Genomic DNA, 20,691 nt, shown 5'->3' with positions numbered 1-20,691 from the left:
GTATTTAATGATTTAGGGGTAGGAGACAACCAAAATTAGATATTTTGCTATAAACATTAAAAGCTATCTATAGAATATTATTTTTGAAATGAAACTTCATTATGGGCCTACTGTAAATATCTTTTCGGCCCAACTAACTTCACTCACCAGTATATAGGCTTAGGAATTCAGTATGTTGTTTTGGCCCATCAATGCTCTTCAAAAACCCTAAAACTGACGATTCTATAAATAATCTGTTTTCCATTCAACAATTCTTGGGGTTTAAGCTCCCCAAGGTAGCCGAATAGCGCTAGAAAATGAGCTTCTTCTTTGTTACAAAACCAAAGTAAGCTTCTTCTTTATTGCTTTAATTTTCATGTTGTCCAATTTGCTCTCTGCCCTTTGTTTTTCTCAAATTCATGTGAATATTGGGTGCCTATTTATTAAACCCATAGCAATTTGTTTGCTACAGGGGATGTTATAAGTACCCTTATAGTTATTGCCATTCTCAACTTAGTCAGCTGTGTTTTCTTTTGTTGCAGTTGATTATCATGACTGGTAAATTTTAAACTTTGTTTCTCAGAACTACGAGACTTTGATATAAATTATGTTCAGTGTTGTTTTTAGTATTTCTACTCTTTAATTGTATGTAATTAGATGTTTATATGCTCTGAGGAGGAGCTATGTATTATTTTCTCTCCTGCTTGTGAAGAGCAAAAGAGGGTGTTATTAGTTCCCAATATTTATTTCCATTCTTCACTTTGTCAGCTGTAATTATTCTTGCAGTTGATTTTCATGAATGATACAGTATTATTTTGCACCTTATAACAACAACAAAAAATACAAAGTAATACTACAAGTCGGGTCATGTCTGGGGAGGGTAGTGTGTACACAGCCTTACCCCTAACTTGTGAAAGCAGAGAGGTTGTTTTTGATAGATCCTCGGCTCAGGGGAGCAGTCACATCACTTGTTGGAAAAAAACAATGTTTATTATTTTGCACCTTAGATTGCAGATTAAATATTAGCGTTGATCTATTGCCGATTGTTTTTTAAACTACAAACAGTTGAATTTCGTGCTTTGTAAAAAAATTGGTAAAAATTTGTTGATACAAAGTTCATTAATGGAAAAATTCTACCTTTTAAAATATATTTTTTGAGTTATTGCACTTTAGGAATATACTGTTTATTCTAGATTAATTTTAATATTTTGCGCAGCCCTTAAGATCGCCTTCCACTATGCACCATGGAAGCGTTTTGAGTCATAGCTGCGCTACATTAACTGTATATACACACAGCCCTTTTTAATGTACTTGTACATATAAAGGGTGTGGTATATGCTGGAGATTTTCTTTAGGGTTTTCCTTTAGGAAGTTTCCTTTTGCCTCTCCTAATTATCTTTTGGTCATTTCCCTTTTTGGTTCTATCTTTCTCATATGGGATTATTGAACCAAAGATACTTTGAATGGCTCTAGTTGAGGTGGGGTGTACATTATAACATAATTTTTATTAGTATAGTTACTCTTTGAAATGGCAAGAATGATGAAAAAAATTAGATGTGCGAGAGGTGAATTCCTTTATGAGCTTAACATCGAGGCTTATTGATATTCTGACTTGCCTTTTGTGACCTGCCTTCTCCCTTGTAATTTATATGTTGTAGTGTGATTTATATGGTGTATCTTTGCCATATTGTTAGATTATAAAACGAAAGATACTTAGGATTGCTCAAGTAGATGGAGGGGGGGGGGGTACATTTTGTTGCAAGTTTTATTATTATGTATATTCCTTGTTATGGCAAGAATGAAGAAAAAAATTAGATGTGCGAGAGGTGAATTCCTTTTTGAGCTTAACATCGAGGCTTATTGATATTCGGACTTGCTTGAGTTTTTGGTTTCCTTATATTTTGGTTCTTTTTGCCTGTTTTTTGTTGTTGTTGTTGTATTGGAGGATGCGATACATGTTCGGTGGAATTTTTGAAGGATTCAAACAACATAACATTTTATTATATACCTTTTTTTTGATGACATTGCTCTTTAGTTATGGCAAGAATGATGAAAAAAATTAGATGTGCGAGTGTTGAATTCCTCTGTGAGCTTAACATCGAGGCTTATTGATATTCTGACTTGCCTTTATCGATTACTGCATTGTTTCAATTTACATGACATAGTCTGTCTTATAGGTGTATCTTTGCCATATTGTGGGATTATAGAACCAAAGATTCTTCGGTTTGCTCCAGTAGACGTGGGGAGGGAATCGGCAAATCTACTCATTTGTTATGGCAAGAATGAAGAAAAAAAAATTAGATGTGCGAGGGGTGTATTCCTCTATGAGCTTAACATCGAGGCATATTTATAGTCTGACTTGCCTTTATGGATTACTCCACTGTTTCAATTTGCTTGCCGTAGTCTGGCTTATAGGTACTTTGGATTGCTCTAGTAGATGCAGACTTTATTTGTAAATCTACTCTTTTGTTATGGCAAGAATGATGAAAAAAAATTAGATGTGCGAGGGGTGTATTCCTCTATGAGCTTAACATCGAGGCATATTTATAGTCTGACTTGCCTTTATGGATTATACTCCGCTATTTCAGTTTGCTTGCCATTGTCTGACTTATAGGTACTTTGGATTGCTCTAGTAGATGCAGGCTTTACTTGTAAATCTACTCTTTTGTTATGGCAAGAATGATGAAAAAAAATTAGATGTGCGATGGGTGTATTCCTCTATGAGCTTAACATCGAGGCATATTTATATTCTGACTTACCTTTATGGATTACTCCACTGTTTCAATTTGCTTGCTGTAGTCTGACTTATAGGTGCTTCGGATTGCTCTAGTAGATGGGGAAATGTACATTTTGTTGCAAGCTTTATTGGTAAATCTACTCTTTTGTTATGGCAAGGATGATGAAAACAAATTAGATGTGTAAGGGGTGTATTCCTCTATGAGCTTAACATCGAGGCATATTTATATTCCAACGTGCCTTTATGGATTACTCCTCTGTTTCAATCTGCTTGCCGTGGTCTGACTTATAGGTACTTCGGATGGGGGGATGCACATTTTATTGCAAGCTTTTTTGGTTAAACTACTCTTTTGTTAAGACAAGAATGACTGAAAAATTAGATGTGCGAGGGGTGTATTCCTCTATGAGCTTAACATCGAGGCATATATATATTCCAACGTGCCTTTATGGATTACTCCTTTGTTTTAATTTGCTTGCCGTGGTGTGACTTATAGGTACTTTGGATTGCTCTAGTAGATGGGGAGATGTACATTTTATTCAAGCTTTATTGGTAAATCTACTCTTTTGTTATGGCAAGGATGATGAAAAAAAATTAGATGTGCGAGGGGTGAATTCCTCTATGAGCTTAACATCGAGGCTTATTGATATTCTGACTTGCCTTTATGAAATATCTTCTCCATTTTAATTTATATGGCATAATTTTCGTAGAGCATGAAGTATTTCAATGTATATGAGAATGTTGTTACTTTCAAATTTTTTACATAATCTTACCAATTTTGAAATGTTCCTTCAAGAATTAAACATCATTGTTAATCTTAATTTTTAGTTGTTTGACTTCTATATAAATCATATATATTTCTTGCTTGTCATTGGCAAGAATGATGAAAACTACTCTATTTGCAAGAGGTGCAAATGACTCTGTGAGCTCTAATAGTTATGCTAATGTATTCTGACTTGCCAATCTTGCCCTTGATGTGTTAGTTTATTCATTTATTTGGTTACAAAGTGAAGCCGTGTGGTCATGTTTTTAGCCAACATATCCTTTGGTATCGAAATGATTTTTGTAGACTTGTATTTCTACTACAACGTCACCGAGTGTTATCCCACAAGTGAGGTTTGGGGATGATGGGATGTACACAGACTTTACCCTGTGTGAAGGAGAGAGGTTGTTTCTAAAACTCCCTCGACTGTGGACTCTTGTTAGTAACAATATCGGAACTTGCAACTAAGAGTTGGAGGCTTTTGTTTGAATGGTTGTCGAAGGTTGGTGGAAGTGGCGGTTCAGTTCCATCAGCAACAAGACAGGAGCTTGCAATGCTAGGATGAGCTTCTTTATGCATTTGATTTTCACTTTTCTGATATGTAACTTGTATTTTCCCAGTAACTGTTATTTTGAAACCAAAATCTACAGAAAAGGGAGGGGGCCAAGTTTGAGGTCCATTAATTTTCATTGAATACAGGAAAAGGTTCAAGTAGTTCATAGCCCAAAGTCAAAAAAAGTTGAAGGTTTCAATGACTCTTTATTGTTCAAGAAATGATCCTGGGTTAAAGAATAAGAGAGTGACTAAAATCTTTTCTTGAAATTCTAAAAGCCAACATACTAGAAGATACTGTATGTCATGATTTTCAAAGAGAGCAGTCTGCTATTGTTAGTTGCTCATACATTCTTGAATATTTGTGTTCTTGTTACTCTTTTGGGTGCATTCAGAATGTAAGAAAATATTTTTTCACGAATTATATTTTACCTTGGAACATCTTTTAATCATTTTTGTGTATTTATTGAGTATAAAATTGATGGCATATGGTACTTTAAAACATGTAAGACAGTGCTTGAAGATGGAACAAACATCTATCTCTCGCCTTACTTCATCCACAAGATAGACTCTATGGTGCACCAGTAACTATTGCAGAGCTGAGGGATTGTTGTATACATAACCTCTTCCTGAATGAAATTCCATGGAAGGGTGACTATTACACTTGGACTAACAAACAAGCGGGAGATGATAGAATTTGCAGTCGATTGGATAGAACCTTGGGAAATGATGAATGGATGCTCCAATATAGTCGTGTTCAGAATGAGTATGGAGAAACATTTATCTTTGATCATGCTTCAATGATTCTAAACTTTCAATCCAGAGACTATAGTATCAAAGCTCCATTTAGATTCTTTAATGTGTGGGCTGATCATCCAAAGTTCATGCCTATTATAGAAAGAGTGGAGGATGCAGACTAATCAGGGGAGAGTGAAGAGCATTGGGGACAAGCTGAAATCACTCAGGCCGCAATTGAGACACCTGAATAATGTGGAATTTAAAGGAATAACCATGAAGATAGATCAAGAAAGGGCAGCTCTGAAAGTAATTACTATTCAGCTGGGGTGTACGAACAAGGGTACTTTGATAATTACAAGTTCATGTAGGGATAAATTGGTAAATTGGTCATCAATCTTTTCCAAGAAAATCGTGGTCAGTCTCTGTAATTTCTTCTCACTTTTTTCTTCTCTTTTGCTATTCCAGAATTTCTATGTTCATTTTTCAAATTATGCTCTTTCTATCGATGAGTTTTTTTTCTACAATCTTTATTTGTTACTGTAATTTATTTGATGATTACCATTTGCTGGGTATTAGTTAGTTTCTTATTCTTTTTGTTGGGTATCCGGTAATATTTCTGTTCCCTCGAATTATTTATTGTTTGATTTTGTTCATGCATGTCAATAATTTTTTGATTTGCTCATGCATGTTTGGGAATAGGTACCCAGTAACCCAGGTGCAAGCTTGTGCTGTAAATTCTATCTGTTATTGGAGTAGAGTCAAAATTCTTCTTTTTTCGTTTAATTAAAGAGCATCTAGGATCTATGAATCCTCCCTTATATTTTGATTTTTATTTTATTGATGTTTACTGTTATTTCATCAGTTTCTTCCCATTTTAAATTATAATTATGCACTATTGATGTTTTTTTTCATTTTTACTGAAAAGTGTAAGCTTGTCATTTTTGTTTGCTTTTGAAGCTACTAGGGAAAAGTTTAGGAATTTCTTTTTTCTTAGTGATGCAGTCGTTGATCTGTAGTTGTACGTATCCTCATTATCTGTAATAATCTTCATTGTTGGATGAGTATTGAGATTTGTGCTAACATATAACTTGCAATAATCTTCTTACTGTTGGATGTAATAAATCATCCCTGATTCTGCTGAAAGTGAATGGTTTTTAAGTTGGTTTTCACGTGTGGTTTTTTGAAAAATTCAATTAGCAAAAACTATATTCGAATTGGTCAAAGGTTTGCTTAAGCTTCTCATTCTTTGAAAGATGTATTAGATGCATTAGAAAGATTGTGCGAAGAACTCCTGGATGGTGAATTTGGTATGTTTATGCTATTTCTTTAACTATTAAACTGCTTAAGGTACTGTCTTAGTGAAATTTTTTGTTCAACTGTATGATTTAGTTGTCAATGCAATTCATTTATCCGCACTATACTCTAATCTCCTCATATAACCAGTTTAAAAGATACAAATTAAGGAATATGTCCTTAGGCGTTGCAGTAGAGATATTAGCCCGTTTGGCCAAGCTTCTCAAGATAAAAAAAATGTTTTTTTTTTCCCAAAAGCATTTTTTTCCCCCTAATTTGAAGTGTTTGGCCAAGCTTATTTGGGAAAAAAATGTTTTTGGGAAGAAGCAGAAGCAGAAAAAAAGTAGCTTCTTTCCAAAAGCAGAAACATAAGCAGTTTTGGCTTTTCTTTTTACCTAAAATACTCTTAACAAAATATAGTATATACCAAAATAACCCTTAAACCTAATACTTAAGATATTAATTTATAAATATTTCTTTTTATTTTTAGGAAACTTTCTAATATATAGTGACTTTAGGGGTGAATGCTTTTATATTTGTTGAAGGAATTTTAATATATTTAACTTATATTAAAAGAATTAAGTACTTTTTAATTTTATTTTCATATTTTACTTAAATAAAATAATTTTTTTAATTATTGCATGTAATAACAAAAATTTGATATTATTTATTTACTTATAATATTAATTATTAAGTAAATTTATTCATGTCCTTATTCGTAATTTGACACTTAAAAGCACTTTCTAAAAAGCTTGGCCAAACACAAATTATTTCTCAAAAGTGCTTTTCAGACTGATTAGCCAAACATAAATTGATTCTCTCCAAAAGTACTTTTTTCAAAAGCACTTCTGAAAATAAGCTGATTTCTCCAGCTTGGCCAAACAGGTTAATAATCATAACTATCTGTCATGAGTTCTTTTCCTGAAAATACTATTTAAGTGTTATTTAATTATATGATAGGCCAAAAGAATGGCAAGACAGGTGACCAGCACTAAACTTAACTGGTCAGCATTTACAATTGCTTCCCAATTTGAGTTTCTTATAATTGATTGATATTTACTTGCTTATTGAAAGGTATTCCAAAAATTCTCTGTGATGTGGCTTTTGGAATGACAAAGGTCAGGCTACCAAGTTGCTCCTACCCATAAAAATTGATGATTCAAAGATGTGCTTAGGTTGTGTTTGAAGATGCTGACATTTTCTATTATTAGGTAGTTGGTTTTGGATATTATGTCTTAAGTTATTAGGTACTGTGCCTGTAATATTTTGAATATGATTCTACTTACAGTGTACTTATGTCTTTTGCATACATTGATGAACATATAAATCTTTTGGTTATGATTATTTATTTTGTACATGTACAGAGTTTTTCTTATGATTATGAAACGTAAAGCGCATTTCCTAAGAAAATTTGCCTCAAAAAACATGTTGGGTCCGACAGTTCTATGGCTTTATGTTATCGTGTCTCTGCACATGACGCACACAATAGCACTTTTTTACTTGTGTTCGTTCCTGCGTTTCTCACCTATGTGTAGTACAACTTCACTCATTTTATTACTATAGCAAATGCATCAACAGTACACTAACACCTTAGCAGCTTCAGAAAAGGAATTGCTGCTAAAATTGGAAAAATGGTCTTTAATAGAAGAAGGGGGTACTAAGACAGAAGTCAAGAATTACTTGGATTAAGCAAGGAGACTCGAATACAAAGTACTTCTCAGCTATAGCGAAGGAGAAGAAGCAGCAGAAACAGATTGTGGAAATAAATGCTTTGACAGGAGGCAAACTCACTGACAAAAATGCTATTAGAGAGGAAATAATGAGCTTCTATAAATCACTGATGGGCACAACAACATACTCTCTACCAGTTGTTAATAGGAAAATTATGAAGGACTTTGTTCTATTGCTGATGACAAGGCACCAAGAGTGGATGGATTTAATGCTTATTTTTATAAGCAAGCATGGAGTCATTAAACAAGATATAACTGAAGCTGTCGTACAATTCTTCAAATATGGTAAACTTTTTAGGCCTATCAACTGTACTTCAGTTACCTTGATCCCCAAGACTCATAATCCTGCTACTATAAAAGATTTTAGGCCTATAGCATGTTGCACTGTTCTTTACAAGATTATATCTAAAGTCTTAACTACAAGACTATAGAAAGTTATTGCAATTGTTATTAGTGAGGCACAATCAGGTTTTATCCCAGGTAGGAGAATTGCAGATAATATCATCATTGCACACGAGGTTATTAAAGCTTACACTAGGAAGAATCATGATCAAAGTCGATCTTCAGAAGGCATATGACTCAGTCGAATGGATCTACATTGAACAAGTACTGGAGGGTTTACAGTTCCCAAGAAAATTCATAAAATGGATCATGGAGTGTGTACAGACAGTGCATTACTCAATAGTCATAAATGGAGAACCAACAGAATCTTTTAATGCTGTCAGAGGTCTAAGACAAGGGGATCCCATCTCTCCTTTTTTGTTTGATGTGGTAATGGAATATCTAAGTAGAAATATGAATGATTTGGGAGAAGATAAGCTTTATGCATATCATCCAAAATGTGCAAGATTGAAGATCACACATCTAAGTTTTGCAGATGACTTACTCTTATTTGCCAGAGGTGACAAGATCTATTCAGAAGTTCCATGAAAGATTCTTAATATTCTCTAAAGATTCTGGCTTGCAAGCAAATCTAGCCAAAAGTAATGTCTATTTTGGAGGAGTCAGCAACTCAATATTGCAAGAGCTGGGATATGTATAGGGAGAACTTTCTTTTAAATATTTAGATGTCCCACTGTGATCCAAGAAACTCACCCTAATGCAATGGCAACCACTGATAGATAAAATTGTTGCAAGTATCTCTTCTTGGACTGCTAAGAAACTTTTATATGCAGGGCGGATTCAGTTGGTGAAATCAGTTCTTTTTGGCATATAAGCATATTGGTCTCAATTATTTCTATTACCTGCTAAGGTCATTAAAGTAATTGAGGCACATTGCAGAAGTTATGTGTGGAACAAATAGTATTACCAAAAGGGCTTTAGTATGATGGGACAAAATGTGCCTACCAAAAGCAATAGGTGGGTTGAATATGACAAATCTGAGATTGTGGAATAAATGTGCACTGACCTTTTGGGAACTCTATCAAAAACAAGACAAATTGTGGATTAGATGGATTTATAGTTATTATATAAAGCAGAGACAAGTAAACACTATTCCAATCCCACAACAAGCTAGTCGGATGGTGAGGAAATTGCTGGAAGCAAGAGGAGACTTTAGTCATATACAGGGCACCCCGCAAAAACAACATTCTATGATCAGATATTGTTACAAGCAACTCTTGGGAACTCAGTCTAGCTAGACCCAAGGCTGTATTTACCCTATGGGTATCACTACATGGGAACCTTAATACAACAAATAAACTTGCAAAATGGGGACTTAATATTGATCAGACTTGTGTTCTATGTCATACCACAACAGAAACAAGTGAGCATCTCTTCCATGAGTGCACTTTCTCTCAACAATTATGGGGAAGATTGATCTTATGGCTATAAGGACCAATACCTCTGTGAGCTAATGCCAATCAACAACAACAATGGCTTCACAACAATGTCAAAGGAAAATCTACCAAAGCTCACCTATTGAAGCAGGTGTACAGAAAAACTATATATGCAATATGGACTGAAGGGAACTCTAGGATATTTGAAAAAGTAGAAAAAAAGATGGATAGTTTGGCGTGAGAAATTGCTTGTGTATGTAATGTGAGAGCTTCTGTAAAGATTGGTTGCATACTTAACCATCTGCCTTTCTAGCAAACTATGATAAATAGGAGCAAGTCTAGTTTCCCAATTGGTGATTAATGAAAATAGTTAGTTATCAAAAAAAAAAAAATCTCTCTCTCTCAATCAAATGCCGCTAGAATTCTTTTTTCCAATTTTCTTGTCAAACGGTATGTCAACTAGGTAGACGCTCGCCAGCTAGGTCAGATTGGAGCAAGATTTTATGAGAACATATTCCCCATATTCGGGGACAAGGGGCGGAACGACCTCTCGATCTACTTACTGTAGCCCAGGAAGAAAAACGTCGTCTAGGCGTTCCCTGTTGCTCCGATCTCCCCTACGCCTAGGACGTTGTCTAGGCCGAGAGCCATAGTTAGTTGCTGTTTCCATTTGGTTGTTTCTTCCTCGTTGTTGATACCGGCAAGACCACTCCGTCCTAAGACGGATCAAAGAAGAGTGGGGAACCTCTCACTGGTTTTTGGAATTCGACATCAGGAAGTGTTTTCACACCATCGACCGACATCGACTCATCCCAATCTTTAAGGAAGAGATCGACGATCCCAAGTTCTTTTACCCCATTCAGAAAGTCTTCGCTCAATTAAACAAAATAAGAAAGATAAGAGTCACTATTTTGAAAGCAAAAACATATTATTCTCATAAAATTGATAATATAGGATATTTACAAGTTTGCTTTTGTCTACCCCGAGGGGTATCTCAATGACAGGCATAATAGAGTTGTAACATCATATCTAGTGAAAAACTCCTATGTCCATCAAATTCTCATATTTTCCCCCTTTTGTGATAGTTTCTTTCTCCTAACTTTTTATTCTATCTTAGCGTTACCCATACTCCATGCATCTAGAGTCTTAATTGTGATTGACTCCGTACCATTATTAAAGGCAAATAAATGTGCCTTGTTGGTAATCGCCAATGTTGGATAAACTCTTGATGTTATGCATGTTTTACCACCAGCACCAAAACTCTCCACCACTGAATTATCAATCTGTATACAAAAAATGACCAAAAAAAGTTAACAGGAGGACTAAATTAAATAGAGAGAATTTGACATATTTACATAAATTAATGAAAGAAAGATTACCAAACTCCTGAGGGACAACTTTTTGTCGGCTAAATCTACATCCACATATCCAGCAAATGAAGGTTTGTACATTGTTTCATTATACTTAAGAGTTGACCTGTTCAAAATAAACAAAATTGAATAAGATCCTTCCGTCAAAAATATTTAGTCGCTAGTCAAATATATATTGATCTAAAATTGTGCTTATAAAAAAGAGAAAATATACATACCTTGTGGCATCAGAGCACATGAGAACTTTGTAATTTTGTTGTGCTTTGAAAATTCTAAAGAAAACAGGTGTATATTCTTCTAAATTTTGAGAAGCTAATGTTGCAAGACCAAATGGCCCAAGCCCACCTTGAATAGTTGAACCCTTAATTGCACAAACATCTTGTGCATAAAGGTCTGCCCAACTTGGATCAAATGGCTCTGCCTTGTCCAAGCTTGAAAAAGAGAATGTCACTTCAATATCAGCCTGTCATTTTCAAACAAGTTAGATCGGCTATATTAAGTAGGCGTTATGGACAGAAAAATTATTATTTTTGAAAAAAAGTTAGTGTTTGGAGTTAAGTTGAAAAACAGTATTTGGAATTTGAAATTATACCTGGATATGCATTTTACTTGAAAAAATATTGCAATTTTGTAAGTGGGGAAAAAAATTAAAAAAATTGAAAAAGTGGTCGAAACCACGTTTTGATTTTTGCAAAACTCATTTTTTATTTTTTTTTCTTCTTTAAAAAACTTACAAAATTTCATGAACAAACACATTTTTGAAAAAAGAATTTTTTTTAATGGTTAAACGGGTCCTAAATCTCACCGATTAAGTTACTTTATATAAACTCATCCCGAACTACTATTATAAAATTAAAAATACAAAAATAATAAATAATATTTGAAGTTTTTTAAATTTTCTACTGATGCATAAGTCTCCAAGAAGGGAAAAAAGTACTATTTGAATTAAGAAAATAATAAAAAAAGTCAACCTGTGCAGGTGTGATTCCTTGAACTTCAACCATCTCCCCTTTGTTCAACTTCTTGTTGCTCAATTGAACCTTTTGTTTTCTTAGAGTTTCTAATTCTTCAACAGGCCATTGAACCAATTGTTTACCACTAGGGTCAAGCCATAATTTACGTGGAATTAATTGAATTCCAGCCCATCCTTTTTCCTTATCATCATCGGGCATAATATCCGATTCGTTAGCCCAACCCCAAGTAATTCTTCGATTTTTGCTAGGATCATAAAATGATTTAGATGCATAGAAATTTCCATAATCAAGTCTCAATCCCTTCCAACTATCGACCGAAGTGTTATCTGGAATATACCTATCTTTTTTAATATCGTACGTACCAACGGTATAGTACTCAAACCTAGTAAGATCCATACTATTTTTAAGTACGTACTTAGAATTTTCGTCATATTTATCTAAACCATTTGAACCTTGTAATGATACAGGGAAAAAATCAGGACATTCCCAATTTCCTGTATTAGCAGTTGAATGAAGTGGATGTTTAGCCTTAATCCATCTCATAAAATCTTTACTTCTATACATTATTGCCAGTCCTCTCTTTTTTCTTAAACTTCCCATGATAATTCTCCAATGACCATCTTTGCCCATCCAAGCTGTTGTCGGGTCACGAAATTGGGTCTTGTTGATACTGATATCCGGGACGATTAACGGGTTGTTATCGGGCTTGATCCATTCGCGAAGATATGGATCGGATAAGTTAGCCGGGACGGCGTAATTTTGGACTTGGGTTTTATTGGCATCAACTATTCCAGTGTACAAAATAATGGGCTTGTTACCAGGGAGAATTGTTGCTGAGCCAGACCATGTTCCATACTTGTCAAATGGTTTGGATGGATAAATTGCAGGCTCTAAATTAATCCAATTGATTAAATCTTCTGAGACTGAATGAGCCCAAACAATGTTGCCCCAAACTGATCCTTTTGGATTGTATTGATAGAATAAATGATAGTATCCATTGAAATACATTGGGGCTGAAAGAAATAACATGAAAATCATTAGCATAATTAGGAATAATTCATGGTTTTAATTTTAAATTAATAAAAATTAAGAAGTAGAAAAAGAAATATTTAACTCACCATTGGGGTCTATTGTAGGTTTGTTTGAAGGCATCGAGAGAGAACATGAAAAGGAAATAATTAGAAGAAATGATTAGTGAAGATAATTGAAATAATTAACATGCATATTGTCAAAAATTAAATATTGGAATATATATTCAAATTATTAACAAATGAAAGGTGAAATGTGGATATCTATACACTTTGACATGTAGAATAATTCATTATGTCTTACTCGGACTATATGTGCATGAAAATAATTTGATATATATATATATATATATATATATATATATATATATATATATATATATATATATATATATATATATATATATATATATATATATATAAAGAACAGAACCCATAGAGAGAACATGCCATGCATTTATAACACCATAACACAATCGATGGTGCTTTATTCATGGCGGACCTAGACTAGAGTACTCAACATGCTAGACAAAATTCACAATTTCTTACTCGGACTATATATGCGTGAACATAATTTAATTTTGATACATATATAAAGAACAGAACCCACAAAGAGAACATGCCATGCATCTATAACACCATATATAATACAATCAATGGTGCATTATTGACTAGACTCAAACATGTTAGACAAAATTTACTGCGTCTACTCGGACTATACATGCATGAGAAAAATTAATACATATATAAAGAACAGAACCCACAGAGCGAGCGAATCGTATGTACGTGCAGGGGCGGATCTAGCATGTCATCTACGAGTTCCCGTGAACCCAGTAACTTTTGTCCAAACAGTGTAAATGTGTGTTAAAAATTCATTAAATATCTACAAATATTTAAATGTGAATTCAGTTACTATTGAAAATTTACTCGAAGTCATTGCAAGAACCTATAAACATTAAATCCTGGATCCGCCTCTGTGTACGTACCATTGATCCAATGCTTTGGTGGTTGAAAATGATAACCAGTTCTGCCGATAGTTTTGATATTTACAGCACTTGTATCTTGTAGGTGGATAAAAACTTTGTGGGAAGCTAAAACGCCATTATTGGATAATAAAACTACAAAGAAGCAAACTAAGATAATTGGCAAAGCCCAACGAGAAGAGCTTTTATTATATAACTCCATTTTCTCTATCGGACTTTGACAGATATAGTATTTAATTTATATATTTAATTTTTTTTGTATTTTTTTATGTGGAGAAAGAAACTGGGGAATGAAGAAGAATGGAAAGTTTGAGGAGTATTTATAGAGAAAAAGAAGGGTGAAGTTTGTTAAAATTGAAAGATGGAGAGTTGATTTAGGATTTAATTAATTAAATGGATATGATAAATTTAATTTTTTTGGATAATATTTATCTAAAATAATTGAATTTAATGGAAGAGCGGTTGTTTTGGAAAATTTGCTTCTTCTTCTTTTCTCAACGAGTTTTTTACCATATTTTCCGAGAACGAGTCTTTTGCCAATTACTATCTTTTCTTTTTTACGTGGTATTTAAAAATAATGAATTCAAACAATAAAAAAAATTGGGAATTTTTTCAAATTAACTGACATTCAATAACTTTTAAATGGAGAATTAAGGATTCATATCATTAATTCCAACTTACTTGAGAGTAAGACATACTTGTTTTTTTTGTTTTGTTTTTATTTTTATTTTTATGGTAAGACATACTTGTTATTGTAACATAAATACAATAGCGTGGTATATTAATAGGAAATTCTTCCAAACCTGATGGGATATCATTAAGGAAGATATTACTAATTTTGTTCAAGCAGTCTTTAATGGTAGGAGGCTCACTAAATTCTTCTCTTATACTTGCCTAGTTCTTATTCCTAAAGTGGACTCTCCTAATAGTTTCTCGGATTTGAGACCTATTAGTTTGAGTAACTTTACGGCCAACCAGAAGGCTAAATCCTATTCTAAGGAAGCTTATTTCAGAAAATCAGAGTAGCTTTGTGAAATGAAGATTGATCAATGAAAATATTTTGCTAGCACAGGAGATTGCTCAAGGTGTGAACAAGAAGAACAAAGGAGGTAATGTTATAATAAAACTCGACATGGCAAAAGCATATAATTTCCTGGACCTTTCTGATGGCAGTTATGAGAAAATTTGGCTTCTCTGAAAACTGGATTGACATTATCTGGGGGCTCCTACAAGGGATCTGATACTCTATCATCATCAATGGGGCTAGAACTGATTTTTTCACATCTACTCAGGGCCTCAAACAAGGAGATCCTTTATCCCCTTCATTGTTTATTATTAGAGCTGAGGTTCTCTCTAGATCTCTTAATGAGCTGAATGACTTTATTAGCTTCACTCCTTTTAGCATGGATCAAAGAGGTCCAATGATCAATCATTTAGCTTATGCCGATGTATTGTTATATTATGTGGAGGAAATAACATGACTATCAAGCTTATCAAAAAGGTTATTGGCAAGTATAAAAAGGCTTTTGGGCAGAAAGTTAACAATGACCAGAGTTTCTTTATTACAATCCCTCACACTTGTGCCGCAAGAATCAATAGAATTAGAAATGCTACCGGTTATATGGATAAGTTCTTCCCCTTCACTTATCTGGGATGACCTATCTACTTTGGGAGGAAGACTAGCAATCTTTTTAAGGGTATGCTTTCTAGAATTATCAAAAAGTTTAATGGATGGAAAACCAATATGATGTCTTCTCGAGGAAGAATGATTTTGATTAAACATGTCCTGCAATCCCTCCCCACATACATCCTATATGATATGAATCCTCCTAAAGGAATTACTAGGCTCATGGAGAAACACTTTGCAAATTTCTTCTGCGGCATAAATGAAAGTAAGAACAAATATCATTGGTCTTCATGGAACAACCTTTGCCTCCCTAAGGATGAGGGAGGAACAAGTGTCAGGAAAATGAAGGATATCATAGATACGCTTAGCATTAAAAGGTGGTAGAGATTCAGAACTCAACCTTCCCTCTGAGCCAACTTTCTCAAGAGTAAATATTGCAAAAGAGCTCACCCGGTACACAAAAGGCCAAATCCAACTAACTCTCATATTTGGAGAAGCATGCTCAAAATCAGGGACAAAGCAAAAAATAACATTCGATGGGAAGTTCAGAAAGGTAATTGTAGTTTTTGGTGGGATAACTGGACATGCAAAGGTGCTTTAGCCAATCTTTATCAGGGAGGTGGGAGATCTACTAAATTAAAGGTGAAAGACTTCATGAATAATAGAGAATGGAATATTGGCAAACTGAATGAAACTCTCCCTGCTCATATCACTGATAATATTGCTCACCTGGAAATTAGGGATCCAAATGAGGACGATTTCCCTATTTGGATTATCTCTAATGACGGGAACTTTTCTTCTAACTCAGCATGGCACTCTATTAGATTCAAAAAACATAAGAATGATTTCATAAACAAAATCTGGCATAAGTCTATCCCATTCAAAATGTCTTTTATTACTTGGAGAATTTTCAAAAATATATTGCCATTTGATGATGTTATTTGCAGATTTGGTACTAACATTATTTTCAGATGTTCTTGTTGCTCTTTTGCGCAGGTTGAACAGTACAACATGTCTTCAATAGTAGTGAAGCTGCCAACTTCACATGGAATAATATCGGGAATGCACTTGGAATCAAACACCAACATGAACCTGTTATTGCTACCTTTAAGAGATGGTGGGAGACAAATACCAACAATAAAGTGCACAATCAAATTCTTCAAATATCTCCCACGTTCATATATTGGGAACTCTAGAAACAAAGGAATGCGTCTAGATATGGAAAATAGAAGAAATTTCAGCTGAACACTATGAGACGCCAAATCATTTGGACTTTGAAAGTTGCCATCACTAACATTGTTCCTGGTGATTATACTCAAATGGAATGGCCCCTATTATGTGATAAAATTGAGAGACTCAGACCACACCAAAAATGGATACAAGTTACATGAGAATTTTCTTTACCCGGTATTGTCAAGATTAACACGGATGGTAGTTTCTGCAAAGAAAATGGCAAGGCATGCATTGGAGGGGTGGTCAGGGATAGTCAAGGGGATCTGATTATGGCATTTTCTATTTCTATCAGCCGTGATAATGATACCATAGCAGAGGCTAAGACAGCAGAGTTTGGAGGAAAATGGTGTAATCAAAATGGATACTCTAATTTCTCTCTCGAACCGGATTCAAAGGTCATTGTAGATATACTAGCGGAAGAAGATACAAACAATGTTAAGATAAAAAAGGTGATAGACAGAACTTCCTTCATAGTTAAACAGACCAGAGCTACTGTCAGACATTGCTTCAGAGAAGGTAACCAAGTAGCGGATTGTCTTGCTAAATTGGCTACCACCATAAATCATAGAAGGGCGTTTCATTCATTCCAGCTGTAAGCACGTGATTGCAATAAATTGTTTACCCCCCCAACAGGTAAGTTGGGCGTTATCCCCAGCTGATAATATTTTACCCCCCCAACAGGTAAGTAAATAATTCCCCAACAGTGTTATCCCCAGCAGAGTCGCCAGAGCTGTCACACCTCCTTTTTCCGACCCCGCGAGGGTACAAGGAGTTTTTTCCAATTAAAGGACAATCAAAACGGGATTTATTTATTTATTTCAGAGTCGCCACTTGGGAGATTTAGGGTGTCCCAAGTCACCAATTTTAATCCCGAATCGAGGAAAAGAATGACTCCATATTACAGTATGCGTACCAGAAATCCGGATAAGGAATTCTGTTAACCCGGGAGAAGGTGTTAGGCATTCCCGAGTTCCGTGGTTCTAGCACGGTCGCTCAATTGTCATATTTAGCTTATTTATCTGATTTTAATACAATTATGAACCGGTGTGTCAATCTTAACTTTTTACCACTTTATTATTATTAATATTTTTTTTTAAAAAAAAATAAAAAATAAAAAATTAAAATTGTGAACATCGTTTAAAACATGTCTTTGGATTACGTCACATGAAATGCACCCGCAATCCAGAACACATTTTTATTCAATGTTTTAGGATTTAGATTTGGGTCGCATGAAATGCGCATCCGAGTTTAAGAAGGTAAAATTAATTAAATCGCGCCTAAAGAGTCTAGCGTATCATTATTTTGGGTAGGGCCGTGAAATTTGCTAAAACAGCTCCTCCCTAATTCTAAGCGATTAAATGTACATTTATTGAGGGCCCCGCAATCTATACATTTCATTAAGCGAGGCTCATCTCATTTATTTGGACAAATCTTAAAACGACTACATTTTTCTATAAAAATGAGTCTCTAAAATAAAGAAAGAAAATCCTAATTTATTACTAGCTTTTATTATTTTAAGAAGACATGACATGCTAATTGCTTGATTAATACAAATATTGATGAAAAAGGAATTTCACTCTTAATTTCGAAATTATAAATAAAATAAAAATTCAACAACTAATATTCAAAATAAACAAATATAGCTAGATTAAAACTCAGCATTGTTATTTTTTTTTAAAAAAAAATCCTTAAAAATCTTCGTCCCCGAGGCGTTGAAAGGCCGTGTTTGCAATATTGACTTTTCTAATTCGAAAAATGATAAAAAGAGTCATAAATAAGTCGGGTGATGCTGTTTTGTCAAAAATAGCCGAATGTTCCCGAGAGGGACGCCGGAAGGCTGACTTTGCATAAACAGCCACTTTTTTTGGGTCCTGTTTAGGATTTTGGTCTAGTTGACCCACACAGCCCTATAAATCTTCGTCCCCGAGGCGCTGAAGGGCCGTGTTTGCAACATCAGGTTTTTAGTATAATTTGAAAAGAAAAAAAAAAGTCAGCGGTCAGGTGAATACCGTTTGGATTTTTTTTAGTCAAAATAACCCGAGCCAACTTCGGCCGCGTCTTGAACCGTTCTTGCCGAAATAACCTTAGAGTATCTGTCAGTTGTCGAAAGGTTATTTTCGTAAAAGAATGGACAAGTGTGTAAAGTGTCATAAAATAATCCTCCCCGGCCTCAAATTCATGTGAAAGTCGGAAGGGGCCACATTTGCAAAAATAACCGTTTGGTTGCATTTGTCAAACGGGGAAAGAAATTGGCCATTTGTAAATCTTTTAATTAGAATATGTGGGTTGTTTGATTTTCCAGCTTGTAGGTCATCTTCAAACCTTTGAAACTCAGTTTGTTTTAACATGAAAATTGAAAAAAAAATGTTTAGCATTGTTTATCTTTTATTGGGTCCGAACTACGCTCGGTCTGATTCATGCGGGGTCATGATACGTAGGCAATCTCCATAAGATTCGACCACCACCAAAATAAAAAAAATATAAAAAAATATAATAATAAATAAATAAAAGAGAGTGTGGAAGATTTTCAGGGGGGCACAATTGTCTAACTGCTTAGGTACATTGTATCTCTGATACATGATTGTCTGTCCAATGCCCTAACACTAACGTGATGGCTTCCCTTTGATGTGTCCATATATAGAAAGTGGTTGGTTGTGGTAACTCCTCCCTGCAAAGCAAAATCAAAGGACAATGGCTCCGAACCGCAGAACCGAGTGGATCGGTACTGATGACCAACAACAATTGGTCGAACAGAACAACAGGTTGGTAGAAGAAGTGAAAATGCTGAGACAGCATGTGGCAGACATGTATCAGGCATGGATAACGGGAAAAGCACCACCCCCTCCACCGCCAAGCCTCTTGAACTCGGTCATTTCCCAAGCACCCAACACCATAATGGAAGATTCTCCATACTCTCCATCCCAACCCATTTATGGCAGCTTTCCCAGCTATCCGAGTAGCTCCATCACTCTTCAATGTTTCTCCGCTCCCCAACACCACTTCTTTCCCCGTGACCTCAAAAGCCATACCTCACTTCCCAGGTACCCGACTCCACGAAATGCTTACCCACCCATACAAGCCTACCAAAAGCCATCTGGATCAGGTTTCCGGCCCTGTCAACATGCAAGAATGAAGAGGTTGCTGAAACGAGAAAAGGCTCTCACCCCTATCGGGGTATCTTATGCCAGTCTGTTTGAAAGGCTAAGGCATGCTGGCTCGATTGAACCACTCCCCGCATGTACTCTAAATCCACTTGCAAGGAGCTTTGATCCGGCAGCGCGATGCGCCTACCACTCCAATGTCATAGGGCACAACATTGAGAGCTGTCATAGTTGGAGAAGGGAAGTAGAGAAAATGATCCGAGAAGGGCGGGTTATGATTAATAACAGTGACATGGAGCACTCGAACCCCCTCGAGAACTTGCCGACGGAGGTTGATGAGATTGAAGCTGGTAATGGTCTCGGCAGTATTGATGCAAAGTTCAGTGGCTAAAATGCCAATTTTGATAAAGTGGGAGGACGTTTCGTTCCTTGGTCAGCAAGAGAGAAGCTTGTGGTGGCTCATTTTGTTGTCATTTCTGTTGTTCGGATTATTAGGGTTATAAGTCGGATGTTGTCTTGTCCAGTTTGTTTTAGGATTTTGTTCTGGATTGTTTTGTTTGTTTTGTTATTTAAACCATTTCACCGGTAGTCTAATACAAAATCCGGTCTTTTATTATTTCCAGTCATCTTTTTGTTTAGTCCTTTTATCATTTTTGTTCAATGCCGATTCTAGGGACATGACATGCGCACCCAGTTTGGGCCTAGTCTTAAAAGTTAATCATAAAACCCTGAGAAGGTGATCAAAGCATTTAAAGGAAATAAGAACGGTTTGAGATTATTTGGAGCCCGAGTCATGTGGAACTGGGGC

The 20,691-nt window shown here is 35.1% G+C and overlaps 1 protein-coding gene, 1 long non-coding RNA gene and 8 other non-coding genes across 11 annotated transcripts; 9 read left to right on the top strand and 1 right to left on the bottom strand.

The window, feature by feature from the left end:
* Nucleotides 1-222: 222 nt before the first annotated feature.
* On the top strand, nt 223-7,469 carry LOC104249947 (uncharacterized). 2 transcript variants are annotated; one of them, XR_716886.2, is made up of 3 exons: nt 223-325; nt 2,157-5,180; nt 7,134-7,469. It is a non-coding gene; the product is annotated as an uncharacterized lncRNA (long non-coding RNA). The 2 variants fall into 2 exon arrangements; XR_716885.2 differs by lacking the exon at nt 223-325 and having other exon boundaries at nt 337-5,180.
* On the top strand, nt 1,506-1,600 carry LOC138874245 (small nucleolar RNA Z266). Its single transcript, XR_011401289.1, has one exon. It is a non-coding gene; the product is annotated as a small nucleolar RNA Z266 (small nucleolar RNA).
* On the top strand, nt 1,767-1,861 carry LOC138874251 (small nucleolar RNA Z266). Its single transcript, XR_011401295.1, has one exon. It is a non-coding gene; the product is annotated as a small nucleolar RNA Z266 (small nucleolar RNA).
* LOC138874248 (small nucleolar RNA Z266) lies at nt 2,015-2,109 on the top strand. The gene has a single exon (XR_011401292.1). It is a non-coding gene; the product is annotated as a small nucleolar RNA Z266 (small nucleolar RNA).
* Nucleotides 2,251-2,347, top strand: LOC138874247 (small nucleolar RNA Z266). Its single transcript, XR_011401291.1, has one exon. It is a non-coding gene; the product is annotated as a small nucleolar RNA Z266 (small nucleolar RNA).
* LOC138874246 (small nucleolar RNA Z266) lies at nt 2,449-2,544 on the top strand. The gene has a single exon (XR_011401290.1). It is a non-coding gene; the product is annotated as a small nucleolar RNA Z266 (small nucleolar RNA).
* LOC138874249 (small nucleolar RNA Z266) lies at nt 2,648-2,743 on the top strand. The gene has a single exon (XR_011401293.1). It is a non-coding gene; the product is annotated as a small nucleolar RNA Z266 (small nucleolar RNA).
* On the top strand, nt 2,865-2,960 carry LOC138874252 (small nucleolar RNA Z266). The gene has a single exon (XR_011401296.1). It is a non-coding gene; the product is annotated as a small nucleolar RNA Z266 (small nucleolar RNA).
* Nucleotides 3,283-3,378, top strand: LOC138874250 (small nucleolar RNA Z266). The gene has a single exon (XR_011401294.1). It is a non-coding gene; the product is annotated as a small nucleolar RNA Z266 (small nucleolar RNA).
* Nucleotides 7,470-10,474: 3,005 nt separating the features above from the next.
* LOC104249948 (beta-fructofuranosidase, insoluble isoenzyme 1-like) lies at nt 10,475-14,212 on the bottom strand. Its single transcript, XM_009806482.2, has 6 exons — nt 13,926-14,212; nt 13,030-13,038; nt 11,909-12,924; nt 11,156-11,400; nt 10,947-11,043; nt 10,475-10,850 (listed from the first exon to the last, which is right to left on the bottom strand). Exons 1-6 carry the CDS (start codon nt 14,122-14,124, stop codon nt 10,671-10,673), a joined length of 1,746 nt encoding a protein of 581 aa, XP_009804784.1. The 5' UTR covers nt 14,125-14,212; the 3' UTR covers nt 10,475-10,670.
* Nucleotides 14,213-20,691: the final 6,479 nt, after the last annotated feature.

This window comes from Nicotiana sylvestris, chromosome 7 (genome assembly GCF_000393655.2).
Source record: "Nicotiana sylvestris chromosome 7, ASM39365v2, whole genome shotgun sequence".
Taxonomy (NCBI): Eukaryota; Viridiplantae; Streptophyta; class Magnoliopsida; order Solanales; family Solanaceae; genus Nicotiana; species Nicotiana sylvestris.
This window is presented reverse-complemented; position numbering and strand designations above follow the sequence as displayed.

Coding starts and splice junctions, on each gene's coding strand:
- LOC104249948 (XM_009806482.2), bottom strand. CDS start 14,124: ATGGAGTTATATAATAAAAGCTCTTCTCGTTGGGCTTTGCCAATTATC. Junction 11,401..11,908: donor AAGGAATCACACCTGCACAG/GTTGACTTTTTT, acceptor TGAAAATGACAG/GCTGATATTGAAGTGACATT. Junction 10,851..10,946: donor AGTTGTCCCTCAGGAGTTTG/GTAATCTTTCTT, acceptor TTTTGTATACAG/ATTGATAATTCAGTGGTGGA.